At 34.3% G+C, this 27,237-nt stretch overlaps 1 protein-coding gene across 1 annotated transcript; it reads left to right on the top strand.

Moving 5' to 3' along the window:
* Nucleotides 1-12,973: 12,973 nt before the first annotated feature.
* Nucleotides 12,974-14,895, top strand: LOC127795449 (ankyrin repeat-containing protein BDA1-like). Its single transcript, XM_052327120.1, has 2 exons — nucleotides 12,974-13,491; nucleotides 13,765-14,895. Exons 1-2 carry the CDS (start codon nucleotides 13,015-13,017, stop codon nucleotides 14,617-14,619), a joined length of 1,332 nt encoding a protein of 443 aa, XP_052183080.1. The 5' UTR covers nucleotides 12,974-13,014; the 3' UTR covers nucleotides 14,620-14,895.
* Nucleotides 14,896-27,237: the final 12,342 nt, after the last annotated feature.

Below are 27,237 nucleotides of genomic sequence, written 5' to 3'. Positions count from 1 at the left end.
TTCAATCATTGAAATTTCACCACGCATTCTAAGGCTTACCTCTTTCAAAGGTTGCTTCCGAACTCTACAGATGGGCGTGGGCATTGCCCAATTCATTAACTCTTCCAGATGGGTACAGGTCAGTGGGTGTGGGTCGGGTTTTGTAGGGTCCAACTGCCAGTTTGATTTCATCATGCTTATATATACTATTATATCTCTATGTATCCTATTCCTCCCATCATTTATCAGTCGACTTTGGAATTGATGGGTGGCATTTAGATTAAAAAAAAGCATGATATTTCATTATTTAAAAAAAAAAAAACTAGAACAAGTAAGAGATTATCTAAAATTATCAAAACTATGGGTTTCAATGCATGTAATATTATATTAAGTTGTTATTTTTCATAATTAAAATAGTTATTTTTATCTGGATAGTAATTAATATATTATTAATAATTTATTAAAAAATATCTGAATTGAGAATTATTTACATCTTAAGTTGGCATTTTTCACAATTAAGAGTATTTTTATCAAAGTAGTCCAATTTTTTTTTTTTTTTTGTTTTACGTTCAATTTTCATTTTCAATTAATAAATGAAAACTAATTATATCATTTCATAATCTTATCACTTTGCATTTTTTAACTTCAACAGTTGCTAGATTGATCTGACATGATGATGTCTAAGTTAGTCTTAAATATTAACGAAAAGTAAATTGACGATGATTATTAAATATTAATGTGAGTAAAATATTAACTGAAATTAAAAATACAAAGATTAAGCAAATCTAATTTTAGAAAATATTTTTTAATTTCTGATTCTAATTTTACAACTAAAGATATCTAACCACTTTATACTTCAAAAAATCATAGCATTCTTTTTTAAAATTTTAAAAATACCAAAAATAATGTTTTCCAATTCATAATAGTTGAAAATTTTAAAATTGTTTATATAGAAAAATTGTTTAAAATTTTTGAAGTGTTTAATAATTTTCAGAAATAGCTAATAATTTTATCAAAGTGTTTATAATTCTCTGATTGTACACAAACCTTATATATAATAATTTTATCAAAGGTGTTTATAATTTTCTCGTTTTTTATATTTTAGAATATATCTTTAATTTTTAAAAATTTCATCACATTCTTTTATTTTAATTTTGTTCACATTATGTATATATATATATATATTTATAGAAATGTGACTCGTGCTATGCTATGTACGTACAAGTAGAAAATAAATTATTTTAAATAAAAACTATTAAGTGATGTGGTCTAGTTTTTATATTTTTAAAACAAAATTTTGATTAAAATTAAAGTGATAAAATTAAATATTTTGTATTTACAACATAATCAAATCTTGATTATTAAGTTTTTATCTTTATTTATAAAAAAAATATTTTAAAAAATATTTTATATAACTTCATAACACCAAAATTTCCTCTTTACTTGAGATGACCGTTCTTGTGCGGTCCTCGATACTCGTGCTATAACACTCAATTTTCTCGAACATGTTATAATTTAGGATAATTATGCAATAATAAATTTTTTCTTAAAAACTATTGCTAAACCATATCATTTTTCATATCCATCCCAAAATTTTCATACATCTATCTCGAAAGAGAATTATCATAAATATCAAATGCGGAAGTTAGAATCGAACCTAATATCTCAACATTAATTATAAATTCTTACATTCTCATTAACCATAATTAAGGTTATACATCATCATTTCTCAAAACGTTCAGAATTAAAAGTAGAGAACTTAAATATATGAGCTAAATAACATACATTCAACTCATTATACACTTTGTTAAGTGTCATTTCATGCCTCATTCATCTTCGTTTCTGCTATAATCTCTATCTGAAACATTTGAATATTTTAGAGGCAAAGCTCAAGTTAGATGATGAATCCTCTAAGTAAGGGAATAAAACATTTAATGCTCATGTATATAATGCACATAACATCATAATTCTTTGTTTGGGTCGACCGCACCCAATTGTTGACAATCATTTTTATAGTCTCCCTACTAGATCGAGGTGTATGGGTGCACTCTTGGCAAAGTAACGACGCCAATCCCTAATCCCAAACCCATGCAACGTATGGCCGTGAATCTCATTGTGCTCATATGCATATTTCATCATCAAAAAATGTAAATACACTCTACGTGATGCAGAGCATACCAAGACATGACAACATGATAACAAAACAATTGCATGAAACTAGGTTTTTTTGGGTTGAACCACTTACCTTAAAACAGAAATTTGACTTGCCTCGATTTACGTGTCAACTTAGAAAATAATGCAAATCGTCAAGATCCTTTGCCAAATTACTTCCTGGCCAATCATTTTCAAGGAAAATCAATAATCTAATTTTTTCAGACTTTTTCTTATTTTGTTTCTATTTTTTATTTTTTTTTCTATTTTTTATAGTCATAAATTCTTTCAAAATTTAAAATAAATATTTAATAAATTAATTTATTCAATTTTACTTCATTAAATTTCATAAAATAACATTTCTAATCTCAAGAAAGTTTCTGGGAATTTTTCAAAATCTCTTCGTATTTTTTTCTAATTAAGTTTCTTTCAAAAATTTAAAATAATTAATTTCTCATGATATTTTCCAAATAAAAATTCATAAAAGTAAACTATTCATTTTTCTGTATTTGTTAACATTTTTCCAGAATTTTATCCCTCTTATTTCTATTTTTACTCTATTTTTCTTTATTTTCAATATTTAAAAATAATAAAAATTATTTCTGATCGTCTTCTCTGGCGCCGGCACACCAAAAAATCAAATGGTCCATACCAAAAGAGATCCCACCTTAAATCGATCACCCTACCCAAATTTGAGCTTAAAATAATACCCTAAAGACCTTCATTCGAGCAAAAATCAATCCGATTTTGGCAATATTTAATTTTTCCGTCGAAACTCCGATCACCCCTCAAATGAACTCTAAAATTCCTAAAAATTTCTAAAAATGATCTTCACCCCATGTGCAACAAAAGTCCTATGATTTGGTACCTCAATTTGTTCAAAACTTGGTCGATTTGAAGTTTAAAATTCTAAAATTTTCAGTCAATTTGGATATCTATTTATACACAAATTTGGATACCAAAACAACAATTCTTGCTTCAACCAATGTCACTAAGTCATTCCCGTTCCTTAGATCTGTACAAATTCACCAAAAAGTGACCCCAAAGATGATTTAAACGATAACTTTTTGGTCACTTTTGGCCGAAAAAGTTTGGCCGTTTTCGACCATGACAAGGCCGATTGTCGGCCTAGGTGTTGCCCTATGGTCCCTCAGCCCACTCCCTCGAGTCTTGCCCCTCTAAATTCGGTGATGGGAAGGGTGACAAGAAGCTTGGTCTACCATGGTAGTTTCCAAGTTTTAGAAACTACACTTTTGCCCCTTTATTTTAACTTATTTACATTTTGGCTTTTCCATGAAGTCTCTGAACTTTCTATAACTTCCATTGAGTCCCTCAAACTTTGAACTCTTCATTTCATCCTCTAAAATTCTGAAAAAAAAAATTATTTCAACCTCATTTGGGCAAATTCGAGAAATTGCACTTAGGTCTGAATCTTCATTTTTGTCGTAAATCATTTTGTTTCTTCCTGAAACCTTCTGAATGGTTGTTCTACATACTAAATATAAAACTCCTTGGGGTTACTTTGACCTCTTGAAAGTCTCCTGCAATAATTCATTTTTCAGCCCAAATAATAGTTGTATTTTATCTGTACCCAAAATCGTTTCTGATCCAATTTCTTTCGATACCATAAATCATGCCTTGAAATGTTCATCAATTCCGTATCATTTTCCTTAGATATCTCAGTTCCAAGGCATTTCTTGCAGTTGATTCGGTACTTATAACTGTTATCAAGCCAATTTTCGATATTCTAAAATTTACTTAAATTACATGGCAATCTTATGAAAATATGGGTTCTTACACTTGCCTTCGATTATATCAAGAGAGCTAAATCGCAAGTTGGACATTTAGTCCTTGCATAGACCGAGAATCGAATTCGCAACCCACTAAATTAATACCGGCATATTGCTCATCTGACCGCTCGACTAATACCCTAGGAGCAAAATTTCCTCTTTACTTATTTAATAATAGACACCTTACTAGGTTGTTATGATGTGTAGTCATCCATTTGGATAATGTTGCAAAAGAAGTAGAATTTAAAGAATATAAATTTTATCTTTTACAACATATTTTTGTCTAAACTATTTAATATATAAAAATATTTATTTTTTATTTTGTTTTATATATAATATCTTACTAATAAATTTTGAATCGAAAATTTTTATCCAAAATATCTTATCAACGTCAAAAAATTTAACGTGTCTTAATTGCTATTCACTTGTAAATTTAGAAGGTAAACATATCATTAGACTAGTGATTTTGAGTTGGTAGAGTATTTTGATCTACTATTAATAATTAAAGGGCATTAAATTATGATAAGAGTTAATAATTAATTAAATTATCATTAATAATAATTTTAGAAGAATAACATAAGTGAGAAAAGTTGTTTATATGTAGTTAACTTTTATATAATATTAATTATATAATTATTATATAAATTATATATTATGTATAAAAATTAATAATTAATAACATCAAAATGATTTGATTGCCCCTGAAAAGTCAAAATTGGGATGTGAAAGGACGATCTTTTTCTATTGCGTCGAACAACTCACGATGCGTTTGGTTCTTAGGTAGCAGATTGTACCCAAAGATGAAAATTCGAATCATGACAGCTGCAGTGTGGGAGTTTCACCTTCCTATGGGGGTGGCTCCTTGTGGACACCGTGCACTGTGTCTCCTACCTAGTGCTATAACGGCCGCCTCCCAGAGCCCTTGTGCACTAAGAGGATCCGAGAGAGGGTCATTACTAAAATGATACCGAACAATAACACAAACCTTATTAAAATCATAATCTTTCTTTAATATAACATCTCATAATCGCCATTACATAGCTGATCACCGTGTGCCCATTTGGCTTACATAATACACATATATCTCAAACATAAAACATCAATCTTAACACAAACACAATGACGCCCAGGACCTAATCACGGGAGAGCTCTGCATTTGCCATCATGACTCGACGGTCTGAACCCAACCCCGTCGACGTACCTGATATCACATACGAATCGCTAACCTGGAATGATGGAAAACAAACATGAGTCACGAGACTCAGCAAGCTCTAGAAAGAAAGGCTGTAGGGTACAAACATGACTCTTCCCATAACACCCATGCAATTCATGCCAATGCAATGTCATGTCATGCCATATTCAGTACCTGCCTTATTTCTAAATGCACAAACATATAGTAAACCTCACATAGACGGTCCTTGGGGCTCACATCAAACACACATTGGCACCCAAGTTCCACATACAAACATGATATTAGCCTTTTATAGGCGACCATACCATTTCCCTTATACGTCCATTCCTATCACTATTAACATAATCTGTTGCCGTGGGTCTCACCCCAGGGTCTTACTGTTGTCGTGCCGCCATGGGTCTCACTCCCAAGGTCTTACCGTGATCACGCCTATCACCCATACTCATCACCTAAAACCGCACATTCTCACCATGCAATGCAACAATTAGGAGATGCAACGGATTTTGCAGCATAAACGTGATTTCAAGACCCCCATAAACCAAGCATCAGGCCATGCTACGCCCACATAGGAATTCACACATGCGATATGCTCTAAATGCACCGGCTCACCTAAAGAACCCAAATTGGCTTTTGAACCCACCGGGTCATGCAAATGCTCACACATCTCATCACACACAAAGCATATCCCAACAGTGAATGCAACCTACGCCCTATGCAGCACACACATCATGATATGCACAAGCTAAATCGAGAATCTGGCAGTACTAGCTCTTCTGGCCCGTCTAACGCTTATCGTAATCGCCGATAACTGGCGCCCATACATCCAGCCATCAATTGTCACGACTCACGATCGACAGTCAATGGCTTTGTACCCCATACCCTTAGACACACTTATTGACAACATCAACTTAGTCACCTAAGCTCATCATTTCGCTCACTTTATCCATAACAACTTACACACCATTATGATATTCACGTTCTCATCTCTTCTCATACACAGGAAACCATTTCCACATTTATAATAAGTTATTAATATAACCACAGAATCTTGACCACGTCCATTTTCTAAGAACCTAGCCCCAACGGGTTCGGCATCATTCCCAAGGAAAGCAGAGCGATACGAAGCTCCGTGACGGTCGAAATGAAAGACAGCAAGACATTATTTCTTAGTTCATTCCATTAACATTAAACTCATTAATAAAATATAAGTCATAGGGTGGTTACCACGCGGACTATTATTATTAATGCGTGGAACCGAGTCTCGGTGAAGGAGGGAATAAAATACGAAGAACCACGAAGACTTTCACGGGAATTAAAGAACACGATGAAAGGGTTAGGAGATTGTCTGTAAAAGGTTGATTCTTGACTTTTCTACGCTCCCGATGCGAAGTAAAACGTTTTTTGCAATTAATAGAGTTATGGCTTAAATTAATTAAATCTAACCGCGTAATCCACATAATTTAGTCGTGAAAAATCCGTAATTTAAATATATAACACCTTTAGTAATTTAACCCACTTACTGGGATATTTTTAGATATCAAATAACCTCAAAATCCCTTATTTTCTCTCATTTTTTTATTCTCTTTTCTTCCATCATTCACTGCTCGCAGCCCTTTTCTTTTCCCTTAATTTTCTCCCCTTTTGGCTCTTTGTTTTGACACAAAAAGGGCCAAATTTGGCCTTATATTGCTCACAGCGGGAGAGGCTTGGCCGCCAAGGCGAATGGGCGGCCTAGGGCACGCCACATGGCGTGGCCAGCAGCTGCCGCGCATCCCCATCGCCTCAAGCAAAACGACATCATTTTGACGCCTGGAAGTTGAATAAATTCAGCCAAAATCCTCGCGCACGCCTGCCTTCGCCCAGCCTCGAACCCACGCCTAGCCCCTGGCCTTCCTCGCACGCGACCGCTTGCGCCACCCGCATCCTTCAACCTATATGCGCCTCTAAATATATTTAAGGTGATCCTCCGCCTCTTTTTCAGAAATGATATCAGCCCCCAAACTTCCAGAATACACACACACCCTTACCACTCATTTTACCCTTATTTCACTTATATCCTTAAATTTTCAAAAATCTATGAATTTAATTTATTTTCATAAATACCCCAAACAAATTAATTAATTACCTTAGTTACTCATTTCTTCAAAACAATATAAATAAATATATGTTCTAAAATCTCTAAATACTCAATAATGACTTCAAATACCATGATTAATAATTAATAATTATCTTCAAGATTTTTGGGATGCTATAAATGTATTGTCGTATATTGTGATTAACTCTTCCCACATACGTAGGGTAATCTGTGGGATTAGAAATTTTACCTTTTACACAAAAAAAAAAATAAAATTGAGAGAAGAGTGTGGAACCCACACATTCCACTCTCCTTTGTAAGTCGCTTTGAGTAAGATAAAGAGTCACCCACATGGACAACACAGCTAATCATAGTTAGGGGCATAAAATACCTCCAAGATAAAGTTTGGGGCAAGAGTTGCGCAGGTAACATAATAGTGCCTTGTGAAAGGAAAGCCAAATTAGCTCTCACGTGATCAGCTCAGGCGCAATTATTGAGGGCAAATGGAGGGAGAATTGTTCACCAAATTGCCCTATCTACAATATAATTATATATATACATATTATTTTCTCACCTCACTCTCTCCCTTTCTCTCGGCAATTTATATTATATATTATATATATATATTAATGGATTAACAGAGAGAAAAGAACCAGCAGTACGTGAAGCACTTCTTTCTCATGCCGCCACCGTCCGTCCGTCCAACAAGCTAGCACCGATACAGCATACAGAATGAGCAATGCTAGGGTGCGTCACTGATGTCATCAGTGACATCAGTGACGCACCCTAGCATTGCTCATTCTGTATGCTGTATCGGTGATGACATCAGTGACGCACCCTAGCATTTTTCACAGAATTGATCTATTGTCGGTGGGGCATTTCTTATAGGTTCTTATATTATCTGACACAAACGTGGTATTGTCACGTCCGGCACCCCGCCATCCCCCCCTCCCTTCTTTCTCGATGATGGTATTGTCACGTCGGACAACTCACGATGCGGGTAAAATGAGAGAAGAGCATGGAACCCATACATCCACTCTCCTTTGTAAGGAGCGTCGAATAAGATAAGAGTTGCACAGGTAACATAACAGTGCCAGTGCCTTATGAAAGGAAAGCTAAATTAGTTTACACGCGATCAGCTCAGGCGCAATTATTGCGCTGCAAGAGAAGAAGAAGAGTTGAGGGCAAATGGAGGGAGAATTGTTCTCCTAATTTCTCTATCTATAATATAATATATATATATATTATTTTCTCTTCTCACTCTCTCCCTTTTCTTTATATTATATATATATATATATATTAAACAGAGAGAAAAGAACGAGCAGTGCGTGAAGAGTAAATTCTGTCTAAGTTAGTCTTAAATATTAATAAAGAGTAAATTGATAATGATTATTAAATATTAATATGAGTAAATTATTAACTGAAATTAAAAATATAGACATTAAGCAAATCTAATTTTAGAAAATATTTTTTAATTTCTAATTCTAATTTTACAATTAAAGATGTCTAAACATTTTATGTTTCAAAAAATCATAGCATTCTTTTTAAAAATACCAAAAATAATGTTTTCCAATTAATAATAGTTGAAAATTTTAAAATTGTTTATATAGAAAAATTGTTTAAAATTTTTGAAGTGTTTAGTAATTTTCAGAAATAGATAATAATTTTATCAAAGGTGTTTATAATTCTCTGATTGTACAAAAACTTTATATATATATGACATGTAGTTTAGTTGGCTACATTTTCTGGTTTTCTATATTTTAGAATATATCTTTAATTTTTAACAATTTCATCACATTCTTTTATTTTAATTTTGTCCACATTATATATATATATATATTTATAGAAATGTGACTCGTGCTATGCTATGTATGTATAAGTAGAAAATAATTTTGTTTTGCTATTATATAAGTTTTTTAAAAAAAACTTATACGTATAGCATGATTGTGACCATGACGTTACAAAAAATATTAAGTGAAACCGAAGCTCCCAAAACAAAACTTTAAAAAATTATATAATAGAAAAAAAATAAATTATTCTAAATAAAAACTTATTAAGTGATGTGGTCTAGTTTTTATATTTTTAAAACAAAATTTAGATTAAAATTAAATATTTTATAACTATGTGTATAATCATAAACTTATAAACTAATAAATTCAATAACTATATGTCCGATCTCATCAATGTAATTAAATGATACATTAGGAATTCTTTCCTGATCATTCATTCTGCCTTGATCAATGAGAGTTTTCCATCACACTAATAATAGACCATATAGGACATTCAACTCAACTTGATGAGGGTGATAAATCCTATCCACAAACACTTGCCTTCATGCATTAGCTATACAAAATCACATAAGATGAATGTCTCAATCTCACAATTAGATGGTTAGGCGTAATAGAAAATCTCGAACACCAGCACACAAAACAATCGTGTCGCTTTAAGTCATCAATTATACAATCATAACTTGATGACAAAATTATTATTTACTACGCCATGTGACGTGTTATCGATGTCACGTTTGGTGCGTTATTCAACCAAAAACTATCACGAGTTTACTACTAGTATCACATGACTTGTGGTATGTGACTTAGTACCCTTTATTATCAATATCTCATACTAATTAAAGTAATAAATTTATGTGTTGATTCTTAATTAATTAATTAGAGTTCCCATCCAAAAAATCTAAGCACCAATAACATTTAAGAAATTTTGTTACCAGATAAACTCGTCTTATATTTTTAATAATTTAAGAAAAGATATTTGACAAGAAATTTATGGATTCATTCACACCAAAAATTAGAAAGTAATAAATTAAGATAACTTTACTATTAGATATATCTAATGTTACAACCCCCAAGATGTCATTGAATCAGGATTAGGGCACACTAGTAACAAAATTAACCACAATACCTCATCAAGAAATAAAATTTTGAAGGTGTCTTGAGTAATTTTTAAAAATTTAAAAAACTAATTAGATAAATTTTAACGTTCAAAAAATGTCTAAATCAAATAGTCAAAGTTAAAAAGAGGGGTGTTGATTAGCATTCTTTAAATTTTTTACATTAAATATGCAAATAAAGTTAATTGAAAATCAATTTATATCCCGTACTTTATTTTGCTTTTTCTCTCTCTATTCTCCCCGTTATATCCCAAAATGTTTGCCAGCCATAAAAAATTACGCCTAATTTTGTCTTTTTAGTTGTATTTGAACATAAAATAGAAAGAATTAAAATAAAAAAATTGCTACTAATTTTGTCTTCTAAATTCTATTTTTAGTTCTATTCTGGTTCAACAGGTGTTTAGGCAAAATATAAAAAAAAAAAAAATGGCCAGATTTTGTTAAAATAAATTGTCAATAGATAACATGAAATCCATATAATTCATATCATATATTACTGAAAAGAGAATTGTTAGTTTAAGTGGAGTGAATTAAACTTGCACAAAAATAAATTTTAAATTTGTTAAAAATAAATGAATTGAAATAATACAGAACAAATCATTTATAGTGGTTTGTCCCCGTGCTTACGTCCATTACCTTAACTTCTCGTTAAGAATTTTTCAACCAACTTACTATATAATTTTTAACAGGATTAGTTAGAACATCTTTTACACAACTTTTTAAATGATCAGCTGAAATCTGTGTTGCCTTTTTTTTTCATAACTCAAGCATTAATCACAAATAGCTCATAGAATAATGCTATTGGTATACCTTTGTGTACACCTTGGGTTACACAAAGGTGTATCAATGATAAAAATATCTTTAATGAGGTGCATAGAGACGTGTGAGGCGCATGAAGATGAGGAGTATTTTGATCATAATATCCTTTTGTGTAGCCTAAAATGTACAAAAATGATGTACATCTAGCATGATTCATAGCTCATAAGAAGCTAAGTTTAAAACAATTTGAAAAGTTTATAATAAAGCACACAGTAATAAAAAGGAAAAGGGCTTCTTACAAATAAAAAAAATTAAAAGATGTGAAAATAAGGCGCACTCTCTCTGATTTTTTTAGCAGGCAAATGGTGTATATGGCAAGATCTCTTTTGGTTGAAGAATTACTTGAGAATTTTCAAATCAACTCGATTTTTGTATCTCTTTAGTGTCTAAACTCATTCTGAAGCATCACTTGAGTATTTATATATAGCATGAGATCATTAATGCCTTTCAGTCTTGACCAATGGATAATAGCATGTGCATGTTTACTACGGGAAATATATGGCTCTCCAAAATGCAAAGTAGTGATTAGTAATTGAGAGATTAATTCAAATTTCATTCCTTTTGCATGAGAGAAATCATCAAATCACATTTAATGAACTAATTTTATTTAAAAAGTTAATTCTGTGCACATTAAATATTTTGTAATGATTATATTTTTAAATTTTAACATTTAAATAGTTGGGTATATTTTAACATTACTTAAATAATTTTAGTAGGTACTCGCTTCAATGAAACCTATGTCATTCATATGATATGTTACTAATTTACCACATCATCCATTTAGTAACTGTGAAAAAGAATTAAAATCAAAAAAATATATATGTTTTATCTTTTGCATTATAATTTTATCTAAAATATTTGGTTTATAAAAATATATTTTATTTTTTTATCTAAAAATGTTTAGTTTCTATTTTATTTCTTATAAAAGATTTTATAGAAATAAGATTCTTGATAAAATAAATTTTAGCAGATTTATTAAAATTTTATGAAGAATTAACCATCAAAATTTAAAAATTATACCAATTGTCTAACTTTGTTTCTTTATCTGTCAACATCATGTTAAAATTATTGTATTGATCATTAAAATTATTTGAGTCTGCATTGCGCACAAGTAGGGGACTGATGATGCATTGCAGCAGTGTTTATCCGGTCGCTTTCTAGTACCGTCGCAAAGTGAGAAGTCGCCTCACGTGGACCGCTTCTACACCTAAAACTTCTTGCATGCAAGCCTCGAAAAAGATTAATAATAACATATATTAAAAGAGTGGTTTGTGTTATTTATGTATAACAAATTTATTTAAAAAGATTAATAATAACATATATTAGAAGAGTGGTTTGTGTTATTTATGTATAAAAAAAAATTAACTAAAAAGATTAATAATAACATATATTAGAAGAGTGGTTTGTATTATTTATGTATAAAAAAATTTAATTAAAAAATTATTATTTGTGTTATAACGGTTATATATTTTATTTTATATTTTTGAATTTTTAGATAAAATTTGAAATAAAATAAATCATGATTGGCTAATAACATACATAAACAACCCATAATTGAGAAGTTACCCCCATCCCCATGCACCCAATGACCACAAACTGATTGCAGCCATTCAATTTTTATATTGTTTTAGATTATTTTACTTGAACTTCACTTATTTTAACCGTTAAAATTATTAATTAAATATTTTTAATAATTATTTTTTCTTATCCGTTTTATAAAAGGTATTTAAAATATTTTATAATTTAAATTACAAAAATAAGTTCAGATTAAAAATAATTTTATTCTATTAATATAATTATGTATTCAAACAAAATTAACATTCAAAATATAAATGCGGAGAATAGACTTGCTTATGGAACGTGCAAGCGACGAGGAAATGCTTATAAAAATAAAATTCTATTTCAAAATTTATATTTTGAATATAGCAGACCTATCGAAAAATTTTTTCTTTTTTTTTTTCTTAATAATGGACTAGTAGTTGTACCTCTTACAAGTTTATACAAAATGCTATATATATAGATAGATAGCATTTATATATATCCGCGCTTCAGTGATAGGCGTTTGCCTTAGATATAGGACAAGGTAGGAGAAAGGGAGGGAAGAATGGAAGTGGAGAAGAGTCTCCATGAAGCCGCCATCTTGGGGGACGTACACTTACTGGAATTAGTCCTTCAGAGAGACCCCCTCATTCTCGATAGGATTTCGGTGGGTTCATTGGTTCACACTCCTCTCCACGTGGCTGCATTCAGGGGACACTTGGAATTTGTCCGGACGTTGCTGTCCAAAAATCCAGACCTCGCCGGCGTGTTGGATCTGCGGCGGTGGTCGGCGCTTCACCTAGCGGCGGCTAAGGGACACCGCTCTGTCGTCAAAGAATTAGTACAAGCCAATCCTGATATGTGCACTGCTCTGGATGCAGATGGCAGGAACCCGCTTCATCTTGCTACCATCAAGGGGGATATCGACGTCCTGATTGAATTTTTCGAAGCCCAGCCTCATAGGATTCCTGAACTGCTCAGTACTAGAGATGTCAACGATGACACTGTATTACATTTGGCTGTCAAGAATTTACAATTTGAGGCAAGTAATAATGTTCCTTCCTTATTTATAGTAAGTAACATGGAGTTGTATACAACAGTCAAAATTCTAATTAAGTAGGTGCGTTTCTTTAAAGCACAAAATACAACACAACCCAATTGGCGGCTTGGTTAGGCCCCAGGTTGTTCAAATCTGTAAAGGTCGATGCTTGAAAGCCAAATTTGATTCGGCTTTAATAGGAGTTGAAGCCTCCTATTATAACCTGCTAGCTACTAGCTTCCTAGTTTTTCTGATCTAATGGTTGCTTGCACGCAGACGCTGAAACGTTTTCTCAACAGAAAAAAAGCAAAGGAAGCGAAACCAACAAACAATGAATGGGGCCTAAACACAATAAACAAGTGTGGGTTCACGCCACTGGACATTCTAGAGCAGACTGACGGGAATGAACGGGCCCTAAACACAATAAACAAGTGTGGGTTCACGCCACTGGACATTCTAGAGCAGACTGACGGGAATGAACGTGAAATTTACACCTTAAGAGCAGCTGGATGCTTGAAAGCCAAAGAAATCAATCAGGCGGAGTGGCTGTCAAAGCAACGCAAAAGCCTAATGGTGGTGGCATCGGTCATCGCGACCATGACTTTCCAAGCCGCGCTCACCCCTCCTAGTGGAGATAATAAGATTGCTTCTAACTGGCCAATTTTTGACTCTGGGTTCCTCTGTGTCAACTCGTTCGGATTCTTTGGATCTATAATGACAATCTTTTTTCTGGTGACTGGGGAACAGTACTTGAAGGCTATCCTCCATACATGGATTTTGGTGCTGGCTATGTTTGAGACAGTTGTGTGCACAGTTGTTGCTTACACATTGTTGATCCTCACGGCAACCTCTGCAAAAGACAGGCACCCTCTCACTTATGTCGTTGTTATTGTTGGGTGGATGTTTTGTGTGATTATGCTGGTTCTTCTTCTAGGTCGCCACTTTTGTTTGGAATATGTGTCGGGACCTAGCGAGATCAAAATTCGACGTGCAAGGAAGGAGGCAGAGGACGAGGTAAAGAAAATACAAGAAGAAGAACGGGTAAAGAAAATACAAGAACAACGGGGAACGGAACTTCTTGTGCAGCCAGTAATATTTACAGGTATCGATGTTGCTTCCCGGCCGAGCTAGATGGCTGTTTTGGAGTGGCTGGAGGTCTGTTATATGTAGTACTTTATGGTGCTGGAGCAGCTGCTTTGTATGCTTATGACAAGGTCTCTTAAGCTTTGTTCTGGGTAGTTTTGATTCCTCCGTTTGGATTGTCTCTGTTTTTTTGTGGGGTTCGTTTGATAGGTCTTGGCATATATACCTCTAGTTTTGGGAGTGTTTTTGTAATTTTCAGTTTTAATGTGCTCCTTCTATGGTTCAATCACTTTGACATGTTAATTCGAATGTGTTAAGTGTTACGAAAAGTTAGGATTTATTTTTTATTTAACTATATTTGCATTTTCTGCTCAACTAGTATTTTTTGAAATTTTCTTTTAGCTGCTTATTCTTTTTATCTCTCCAAATTAGGATACCATTTGATTAAAGTGACTTATAGTGCCTAGAACGTTCTCTTGATCTTGATCGAACATAAATGAAGTACAATAAGGCTTCTAAATGATCACCAAAGATCAATCATTACTGTTAATAAATCTCTAATATTTCATTACACGAGACAAATGCAATAGTTATTGGTACAAAAATCACAGGACGTTGCTCTGCGATATGCTACCATTGAAAAATTGTTTGGCAATGATACAAAGTATGACATATGGTGGTCTATACTCCATTTTCCTTAAAACTTAACTCACCGCATTATAAATTGAACTGGTGTGAATTTGAGTATCCTAGAATAGTATTTAGGATGCCAAAAAAAGCCTATATTTGAATATGTATGGTACAAAATGTACTCAAACCTCTTAGTAATCACCAATAACAATAAGACATGATTGTTAGAATCAAATGAAAAATCTATTTATAGACTTATTCATACTCTTTTCAAGAATTTGTAACTTTTCTAAAAAGTCAGTCATAATTATTTTGAGTAGTTAATTACTTATGTTGATACATTTACATGAAGGGGCAATGCTATGTTGCCCCACGTCCATGGGGCCCGCACCCCCTCTCACTGTCGGGCAAAATAGGCAACATAGCATTGCTGTTACATGAAGAGCTATCACTATAATATAGCTAACCATTCTTTAAAAAGTTGTAAAAAGTGTTCAAATTGAAGCACTCCAACTTAATATATTAAGGTAAAAAGAATAAATATGCCCTCTAATTTTACCTTTGGAGCCATTTGACCTCTCAACTTTAGAGTGGACCTATAATGCTATCAACTCTTAATTTCGAAACAATCACACACTTCACTTGGCAATTGAAAATGCTCGAGTTACACGCGTTATGCAAACCCTTCTGGAAACCCTTCACATCCACAATGCCATCTGCAAATCCATCAGTGAGGCCACCATCCACAACGCCAATGAGGCTGGAAAGGGAAGCCAAAGGTGGGTCCCCAGTGAGGGATGCAAGAGGTGGATTGGAGGAGATGGAGGCCAGAGGTGGGCCGATGGCGAGGGAGATGCACGATCGATCTGGCGATGTGAATCTTGATGTATCATAGTGGTGATAGAGGGAGGTCGGTTGATCTGTCGACAGATGCAAGGGAGCGGCGTCTCGGGTCTCTTGGTAGTCTTCCTCATGTTTTTTCGGGCGAGGGTGGTAGGTTGATCAACGTGATGGAGGCCGGTGGTCTATCTGGTAGGTCTCTTGGTCTTGTGCTTTTTCGGGCGAGAGAGGTCGGTCGATCAACACGAGGGAAGACAGATTGGCACGGTGGGTCTCCAGGTCGTCTTCCTTGTGTTTCTTCATGCCATGGATGTCGGTCGATCGGTGCGATGGAGGTCGGTGGTCAATTCGTCGTCTCCTTCATCCTCCTGGTTGGTGGGTCGCTGATGGTAGTACAGTTGACCTATCACACTATGCGGGTGACTTCATGAACAATGCTAATAGGAAAAAAAAAATACATGATTGGTTTGACTTTGCAATGTGAGGTCTTTGATTGTTCCAAAATTAAAAGTTGAGGGACATAACAGGTCCACCCTCAAGTTGAGAGGGCCAAATGGCTCTTAAGGCAAAGTTAGAGTGCATATTTATGCCTTTTGCCGATATATTACTTTTCTCATAGTTTTGTCACCTCTTCGAAATATTTCATTCTCTTGCTACCAAAACAAAAAAAAAAGGGGGACAATTTACTTTGAATAGTGGTAAAAAAAGAATTATATAATTTGGAAAATATATAATAATAAAAATTAAGAACCTTCTAGTTATTTGGCTCAAGAATTGTGTTTTGATTAACCTTTTTAATTGAAAACTATATGCTTTCACGTTTTTTGACTATCCTGAAATGTGTATTAGAATTTTTCTGACCTACATAAGCATATATTTTATGTAATAGTCTATTGGGAAAATTTGAAATTCACAGAATTAAACAACTAAATTACTTTTATCTCATTTTGCTTTAAATCATACATTACAGGCTCTATTTTTTATGCACCCCTGAAGCCTCAGATTGTTGGCACGAATAGTCACCAACAAATATATAGAATGGTTGAATTACCTTTACATATATGATGGATATCATTGTTATTATGTAAAATTAAAAAAAAAAAATATTTACAAACATTAAAATCAATATTACACAACTCATCATAGCTCAAATCATAGTTCTGATCTATTGCCCATGTGGAACAACAATTATATTGCCCGACACGGACTAACAAGAGATGGTTCCATTGGGTTCCAACCCCCCCCCCCCTTTGCCCACGTCAGGCAATTGATTTATTATCTGATGTGAGCAACATTTCAATTTGTGTCCAAATCATTCAATAACATAAAATTTTAAAAATCTCACCATCATAATTTTATTCATAACATGATCTTAGTTTAATAAAATTAGATCATAATAGAATTAATTAAAATTTAAATAAGGAAGAAGAAGAAGAGGCTCCCTTGCCCAGATCTCTGGAATAGACCTGGGTGCCGGATCCAATTTCAATTTCACCATTTTCTTCTTGTTGCTCCATAATTTTTAACATCTCATCATGTTGATAGTCAATACAAGTTGACAGAGTGCGAACCAAAGCAATGATACCAAACCGATGTAGGCATATTTGCTATTATGAGAATACTGATTGATCGGAGACTTTTTTAAGATTAGAAGGCTTGGGAAAATTGTTGAAAGAGTTAGGGTTTAGATATGTAATGGGATGGTGGGAAATTTAGAGGTAAAATAAGGCTGAAAAGATTACTTTTGGGGGTTGGAAACAGATTTGAATCAGGATACAAAAATAATAATCTAGAATTGAAGATTAGGGAAGAGGGAGGGAGGTATTACATCTAGGGTTAGAATCTCATTGTACGATTCAAAGAAAGCATAACAAGCTTAGAGAAAGCTCTAGTTAATTATTCGGTTAGCTACTGAAAAGAGAGATTGTAATTGTATTTATAGAGGTAGAGCTCTAGTAATGCTATTCCTATTAGGATTGGGAAAATCCTTTTCCTGTTGGGGAAAAAACAAAAACAGAAACTGCTAATAGTAAGATAAAGAAAAGACCATAAATAAAACTACAGCATAGGTAGAGTTAAAAAGACCCTAGGACACAAAAGCCACGTTTTAGATGTTATATAGAGTGACAAAAATGGCCCTTGTGCATAAAGCATCAAAACTAAGCCTATCAAAGCTCCAAGGATAGGAGGGGCCGCCTTCATCCAAAACATCCCAAATCAATGCTCAGGCCTTAATTTGAACCAGTTTTAGGGTGCCTCTTGAATTATTTACAGGGTGCTGCCAATGTATTCCATCACGCAGTTTGTCAATCAGCTTCCAATGAAAGTATCTGCTGATTATGGTTTTCTAGGAAGAAGATAAGGTTGCTGATTGTGATTACTCAACCATGCATAGTCATCAATAATTCTCATGAATTGTTACATTTGTGAAGTCAAAATGTCTGGTTATCTTTGATATTGATTAATTTAATTATGAGGAGTAAGCTGATTTAGCCCAAGTGAGATGTGGATCCATCTTAAGAGAATGAAGCAAAATTCTGATGACAAGAGAATTAGGCAAATAACTAGGGAGATGGAGCCACGAGGCAGGACAGTATAATCTCAAATTATATAGAAAAAAGGATTCGGAGGGCAAGGGAAGGACTTCTTGTATGCTGCATACCTAATGGATATACTGTGTGGCTAATTTGAGGAAGCATGAATGGCTAGAGAATGTTTTCAACTGGGTCAGGATTACAGATACCACCTTATCAAGTTCCTTCTTTTTGCTTGGGTACACAGAGCGTACATGGTTGCTCCACTGGGAGCAGGTCCCTGCACGTGATTTGTGGGGCTGATTATAGACTGCTATTGGTGTGTAGAGTTTCAGAATTATGTGAGATGCATACCCCATTAACAGCATAAGTTTGGGCCCTATTGTTGGATTTGATGATTTGCCATGGAGAAGGGGCATTAGCAGGTAATGGAAGTATTTGATTCCAGTGAAGTTCTGCCTCTCATGTATAATCGCGGGAGTCAAATTCCCTGTCTCAGTTTGCGACAAAGTATTTGTGAATTATTAACCATTCCTTGTAAAAGCTTAAATTGGTAGATAATGGATTAACTTTGAATTTATATTATTATTTTCCAACACGTACGCCCTTTGATAGAGCTGGTCTTAGCCCACGACGGGGTCAGGACCACCTTATTTTGTTTAGTTTATTTTTGATCTTTGGCCTTGCAGTTTCTATACAACCTGATCATTAACTTCACATATTGCCCTCACTGTTTGCTGTCCTTTGAATTGCCTTGCATTTTTCCATCGGGAAAAATTGTTTTGTTCTATTAAGGCATATTGGTATTGTTTGCAATCATTATCTTTTTTGAGTTCAATGCTGGTAAATTAGTAATGTCTTTCTACTTGCCCTGAGCATTATGAATGGGTATATGTGCTTATGATGTAAATGCCTACCTTATTGTCGACTAGGCCCCGGCCGAAGCTGTAAAGCCATTGTACCTACAATATGCCAAACTAGAGGAGGATTATGGTCTAGCGGAGCGGGCAATGAAGGTTTATGATCAAGCTAACGAAGGCAGTCCCACCCCATGAAAAGTTGAGCATGTACGAGATCTACATAGCTCATGCTGTGGAGATATTTGGGGTTCAAAAAACAAGGGAAATATATGAGCAAGCTAGAGAATCTGGTCTTCCAGATAAAGATGTGAAATCCATTTGCTTTAGAAGAGCCTGGGAGAAATCGATCGGGCCCGTGCGATATATGTGTATGCATCTCAGTTTGCAAATCCACGATCAGACCCTGATCAATAACACTAATTAGGCCTATTCCCATTTCTCCGGTGCACTCCTTTGGGCGGCACCTTAATCCACAAATATGCCATCGCATATAGGAAAAATAGCCTTTATGCTCGTTTAAACCGATCGTGAGTGCTTGTTCCTTTCAAATAGGATCCCGACGCCAGGCATAAAGAGCTCCCATGCCCCTTCCGGAGAATCCGGGACATCAATTCACTACTTCTTACTCTCCACAACAAAATGGAGTAAGTGAAAGGAAAAACAGAACTATTGGTGAGATGGTTAGGTGCCTCCTTCATGAGAAGGATCTTCCTAAAAGTTTTTGGGCAGAAGTAGCTAGCACTGCTATATTTCTCCTCAACAAACTGCCTACAAAGGCAGTAGAAGGAAAAACACCATATGAGGCTTGGTTTGGCAGTAAGTCTCAAGTTATGAATCTTAAGGTGTTTGGTTGTCTTTGTTTTACTTATATTCCACAGGTAAAGAGGGATAAACTAGACAAGAAGGCAGAACCTGGTATTTTCATTGGCTATAGCTCACAATCAAAGGCATATAGAGTCTTTCAACCTGAGACTGGAAAGATTCTAATCAACAGGGATGTTCATTTTGTTGAGGATGAGAAATGGTGTTGGATAAAAAATGAAGCAAAGCAAACTATTCTACCTGAGCTAATTTCGGATGAAATTGTGGATGATCCACCAGTTAGAGGAACCAGATTGCTCACTGATATTTACCAAAGATGCAGTGTTGCAATACTAGTACCAGCAACTTTCAGTGAAGTGGAAAATGATCCCAAATGGAAGGCTGCAATGAAGGAGGAGATGTCAATGATAAAGAAAAATCAAACATGGGAGCTGGTAGACAGACCTCAAAATAGAAATGTTATTGGTGTGAAGTGGGTTTTTAGAACCAAGTTGAATGCAGATGGCTCCATCAATAAACATAAGGCCAGGTTAGTAGTTAAAGGCTTTGCAGAAGTACAAGGAGTTGATTTTTCAGAAACTTTTGCTCCTGTTGCAAGGCTAGACACCATTAGATTGCTTTTGGCCATGGAAGCTCAGAAACAATGGAAGGTATGCCAATTAGATGTCAAATCTGCCTTCCTAAATGGCTACTTGCAGGAGGAGATTTTCGTTGAACAACCAGAAGGCTTTGCAAAGTAGGGGCAGGAGGATAAAATATGTCTACTGAAAAGGGCATTGTATGGTTTAAAACAGGCCCCTAGGGCTTGGTGCAACAGAATTGATAACTATCTCAAAGAGCTTGGGTTTGCTAAAAGTCTAAGTGAATCCACATTATATGCTAAGAGTTCGAATGTTGGCATCTTGATTGTGTCCCTATATGTTGATGATCTTTTAGTAACAGGAAGCAAAGTCAAGCTTGTTGAAGAGTTCAAAGAAGATATGAGGAAGGTTTTTGAGATGACAGACCTTGGAATGATGACCTACTTCCTTAGAATGGAGGTTAAACAAGATCAGCAAGGAATCTTTGTGAGCCAACAAAAATATGCTAAGGAGATTCTAAGAAAGTTTAAGTTGGAAGATTGCAAACCCATGGCCACTCCTATGAATCAAAAGGAAAAGTTATGTAAAGAAGATGGAGCTGAGAAAGCTGATGAACATAGCTACAGAAGTCTGATAGGCTGCCTAATGTACTTGTCTGTAACACGTCCTGATATTATTCAGGCGTTCAATGTTTTATCCAGGTTCCTACATTGTGCAAAAGAGTCTCATCTCAAGGCTGCAAAGCGTGTGCTAAGGTATGTCAAGGGAACTCTAGATTATGGAATTCAATACAGTCATAATCAGGAGCTCAAGCTGCTAGGGTATACTGATTCAGATTGGGGAGGATCTGTGGATGACATGAAGAGTACCTCTGGGTATTGTTTCACACTTGGCTCGGGGATTTTCTCATGGTGCTCAAAGAAGCAAGATATAGTTGCATAGTCTACTGCTGAAGCTGAGTTCATAGCAGCTACATCAGCAGTGAATCAAGCTTTGTGGTTAAGAAAGCTTCTACTTGATTTACAACTGGAACAAAAGGAGAGGACAGAGATTTATGTTGACAATCAAGCAGCCATATCTATCTCAAACAACCCAGTGTTTCATGGAAAGACAAAACATTTCAATATTAAACTTTATTTCATTCGAGAAGTGCAGAAGCTAGAAGAAGTTATTCTGTTACATTGCAGAATCAATGATCAGTTAGCTGATATCTTCACTAAAGCTTTTCCCAGGGACATATTTGAAACTCTAAGGACTAGGCTTGGAGTGTGCAGCCACCAAAGCAAGGAGGAGTGTTGATAATTATGCTTTAGTTGCTGAGTCATCCATGAGTTTAGGAGGTTGTTATTTTTTTCTTCTGTTGCAGATTTTTTAGGAGTTTGTTATGTGCTTATCAAAGCCAAGTTTAGTTGCTTAAATTTAGCTTTCTGTTGAAAGACTATAACTGATTATGGGATTTGTAGCAGGTTTTCAGGATTAGCAGCTGATTTAGTTACAAATCTCTTGTATTTAAGCTTCTGTGAATTTAATAAAAAGTGTGTGAGTGATTTCAGCTTCTCATCAGTTTCAACAGTAGATGTACTTTGTCCCATTGTCAAATCGAATGGCTTTGATCTTGCATCGACTTTGATTCTCAATCCAAGCCTTGTATCTCCAAAAAATACCTGCAACTTCAGACTTAAACCTGAGAAAATAAATCCAGCTCATCCTTGTAAAATCATCAATGAAAGCTATATAATATCTACTCCCTTTTACTGATGGTTCTATCTTTGGTCCACTCAAATCAGTGTGAATGAGCTGCAATTTTTTTGTTGCCCTCCAAGCCTGTTGTGGAAACAACAACCTTGTTTGCTTACCAAATTGGCAAGCTCTACAATTTGGTAAATGCTCAACCAGAGGTGGCAATCCTTGCACCATTTCTTTTGTCCTCATCAACAATAGTACTGCTTGATTGAAATGTCCCAACCTCTTGTGCCATAACTCAGTTGTCTATTTTGAAATATTGTAGGCATCATGTTCCTTTTTCATAAGATCCAAAGAGAAACTTTTGTTCTTCATCTTTGCTCGAAACAGTTCATTTCCTTCTGCATCCTTAATCAAACACATCCTATTTTCAAATAGGACTTTGTATCCTTTTTCAAGCAGCTGTCAACACTTAAAAGATTTTGATCAATGTCAGGAACATAATAAACATCAGGTATAAGCTTGGTACCTGAATAGGTTTCAATGGAAACTGTTCCTTTTCCTTTGACTTCAATACATTCTCCATTTCCTATTCTAACTTTAATGGTAGTTAACTTGCTTAGTTCCTAAAACAGCTCCTCATCATTTGTCATGTGATTAGTAAAACCACTGTCCACTAACCAACTTTCTCCATAACTGACAGTGGAAAAACAGGTAGCTACAAACAATTGTTCCTGCTATTGCTCTTGTTGATCTGCTACTTGTGCACCTGCCTGCTGCTGTTGATTTTTGTTCTTGCAGATCTTAGCAATATGACCTAATTGCTGGCACTTGTGGCACTTCACATCAGGTTTTCTCCAACACTTAAAAGGAGAATGACCTTTTTTTCCACAGTGCTGGCATGGAGGATAATTTGATTTGTCTGCTTCCCCAGGTGTGATTGAATTGCAAGGTTGATCAGCACTTCCTTTCTTCCCCTGCTTCTTCTTGCCCTTGATCTGCAGTTTGGCCTGTAAAGCCCCTTCAATGGTTCCTTCTTGCCTCATAAGTCTTCTCTGTTCTTGTGCCTGAAGAGCATTCAACAATTCTGCCAAAGAGATACTAGACAAATCCTTTGAGTTCTCCAAAGTAGAAATTGTTGATTCAAAACGTTCTGGAAGAGTAACCAGAATCTTTTGGACTATTCTAGAGTCAAGAAACTCACCACCAAGTATCCTTACCTTATTTTCTATGCAAAGAAGCTTATCAGAATACTCTTTCACAGTTTCTGAGTCTTTCATTCTTTACATCTCAAACTCTCTGATTAGGTTCAGCATTTGCATCCCTTTGATCTTCTCATTTCCCTCATACTCTTTCTTGAGAAAATCCCAAATTGCCTTTGCTGACTTGAGAGTCATAATCCTGGTAAAGATAGTTGATGAAACTACTGTAAAAAGGCAAGCTTTTCCCTTGGATTTTTTCTGCTTCTTCTCTTTGTGATTTCTGATCTGTGCCATTGTTGGATTCTCTGGTAAAGGTGGAACTTCGTAGTCCTCTTCCACTGTTACCCAAAGATCATTGGCTTCCAAGTAGGCTTCCATCCTCACTGCCCACATTTGATAGTTTTCTCCGTCGAACACAGGAGGTGCCGCAGCTGTAAAGGATGTCTCAGATTGCATTTTTTACACTCACAAGGTCCTTCAAGATATGACGGCTCTGATACCACTGTTGAAACTGATGAGAAGCTGAAATCACTCACACACTTTTTATTAAATTCACAGAAGCTTAAATACAAGAGATTTGTAACTAAATCAGCTGCTAATCCTGAAAACCTGCTACAAATCCCATAATCAGCTATAGTCTTTCAACAGAAAGCTAAATTTAAGCAACTAAACTTGGCTTTGATAAGCACATAACAAACTCCTAAAAAATCTGCAACAGAAGAAAAAAATAACAACCTCCTAAACTCATGGATGACTCAGCAACTAAAGCATAATTATCAACAAACAAATGGCATGAGTTTGAGGTTCAGCATGGAAATGAAGACACCTTCAGAGGAATGCGACACATTAAACGGAGTGTTACTGCAAGCTATAGCCAGGTAGGTTACACTTCTTTCTTTTCATTAGTTTGTCTATTCCCTTGTCTATTTTTGTGGATGGGATCCATTTCTTTCATGCATTACTTCATTTCAGAGAGTGACAACTTCATTGATTCAATGGCCTTTCTGCATCTTGTTCACAAGCAACTTCAGCCATTCTTTTCTGGGGTAACATCCATTAGAATTAAATCATTACAAGATACTGAATAAAAATTTAAATTATAAATTATAGGTTATAAATTATAATTTTGGTTCTCTTTAGATAGATAGTAATTGGGAAACTGGGTAAAAGCGATGTTGTCATGGAGCCTAGTTTAACATGTGATCTATTTTATTTATGAATCTAATTTATAATAGTCCTTTAGTTAGTCATATATAAATCATCAAATCATTAAATGATGATAAATTCTTTTAAAGTATTAAACAAAACAATATAAATTTCTCATACAAATAATAATCAGGTTTGAATTGAATTAATCAAATAATAACATAATTTTAAAATTAAAATTCATCTAAATTCTAATTAATTAAAAGAATTTAGCTAGACACAATGAAAATAAAAATTAAATGAACAAGAAGGATGGAACCGGATCCGCCTGCTTCAACTTGCTGCTCGTGTGAGGCGGCTATGTGGCAATACTTTTAAGAAATCCTTAATCTGAAAGTCTTTGTCACATATTTTTAACACTTAAAAATAAAATTATCATCAGGAAATCTAAGAGCTCATTCATATAATTGATTGGAGAATTATGAATGAAGATATGACCTTAAAATATGAAATTATATTTTAGTATATTTGCAAAAATTACATCATTAGTCCCATGATTATAATTTTCAGATATCATCTAAATCTAGCATTAGAACACTAACACAAACAATTGGACCTAACTTCGTCAGTGGTACCAGATGTACATCTCTTGTAATGACTCATTTATTTATGAATTAATGTAAATTTTTGTGTAAGGGATTAAGTGAAAGAAATAAAAAATTAATGTATTTTTGATCAAGGAGTATTAGTAATTAATAAGAAATTTTGGGGTTTAAATGCTATTTTTGAAACTAGTTTAAGTTGTGCACAATATATAACAAGGGAACATGTAGGCTGGGCGGTCATTGGCTCTCATGTACACAGGGGAGGTCTCAGGGTCGAAACCACCTTGATGTTCTACCCTTGTGTTTAGTTTTGATGATGAAAAACAATATCGTGTTTTATCCCCAAAGTCATGAGTCAAGTTTATGGTTTTCAACAAAAATCAATTTCAAATACTCTGTTAAAATGAAAACCAAATGATTTATATTCTTATACATAGAGATGTGAATAAACATGTATTATGATAAAATCTCCTAAAATATTTTTCGAATTAGCTTTGAAGTCATTGGTCAACATAGAGCTAAAATTGTTCTAAGGCAAAAGACCAACTAGAAATTCAAATGAAAGGTTTTCAATATAAGTTTTTCATATTTTGAAACATGCATGGAAGGTTTTGGCTTGAAATTTAATCGTATGAAAAATCCTTTAGTTCATACATCATGTCTTGAAACTCATTTTGATATCGTTTCAATATTTTTCTAAGTCTGGAAAACTAGCACCTTATAAGGAGACATATATGAAAATTTTTTCTTTTTAGAAAACTAAGTTCTGGTAATTCAATAACTAACATTCATTAGTAATAAAATGATTTTTAACGAATTTTTCAAGAAATGAAAAGTGTATATCTTGGAGGTGGTAAAATAGCAAAATCCTAAGTTCCTACTAAAATCCAAATTCTACTTTTTTATTCTTATGAATTTTGATTTTTTTTGATATTTTTATTGAATCCAAATGGGGGGTACTTTCTTATTTACATTTATGTATTAAAGTAAATGGAAGGTAAAATATAAATTAAACAAAATGAGGACATTTACTTAAACTAAAGAAATGTAAATATGTGGTGATGTTTTGTATTAATCAAGTGTGCTTCTCATGTTATCTGTCAAGTTTCCAGATTTTTCAAGAAGATAGTCGACTATGTTGTTTAGTACTGTCGACTATGCATAAGGATAGTCGACTATGCTTGTTCAGTCTGTCGACTATATCTTGCATTTGTCGACTATTTTTGCCTCTGTCGACTATTGTGAAAGGATAGTCGACTATGCTATTTCATCTGTCGACTATGTTTGTTCATGAATTTCAAAATTTTATTTGTAATTTTTGATCTGTCGACTATGTAAAAGGATCTGTCGACTATGAGATTTTTGTGTTATAAGATAGTCGACTATGCTTTTCTGTCTGTCGACTATGGCTAGCCTTATTTGATAAAATAGTCGACTAACCTATTTGATCTGTCGACTATGTGTTTCACAGAAAATTTCAACGGCTAGTTTTTGGCGCATTTAATGCTCGCCCAACCACCACAACGGTCAGATTTTCGGATCTATCTACCATCAACTATAAATATGGGTTGGGAGAATCGATTGAATGTTGTTGGAAAACATTTAATATCTTCAATCACCGAGCTTTCATTTTTAAATCGAGCGATTAATATCTTCTCTCTCTGTATTTACATTTCTGAGGCTTTGTATACACTGTTACATTCATTGTAAGCCTAAATTTATCAGTTGGAGAGAGCTTGTAACTAAGAGTTTGTACTCTTAGA

Source organism: Diospyros lotus, chromosome 2, assembly GCF_014633365.1.
Source record: "Diospyros lotus cultivar Yz01 chromosome 2, ASM1463336v1, whole genome shotgun sequence".
Lineage (NCBI taxonomy): Eukaryota > Viridiplantae > Streptophyta > Magnoliopsida > Ericales > Ebenaceae > Diospyros > Diospyros lotus.
This window is presented reverse-complemented; position numbering and strand designations above follow the sequence as displayed.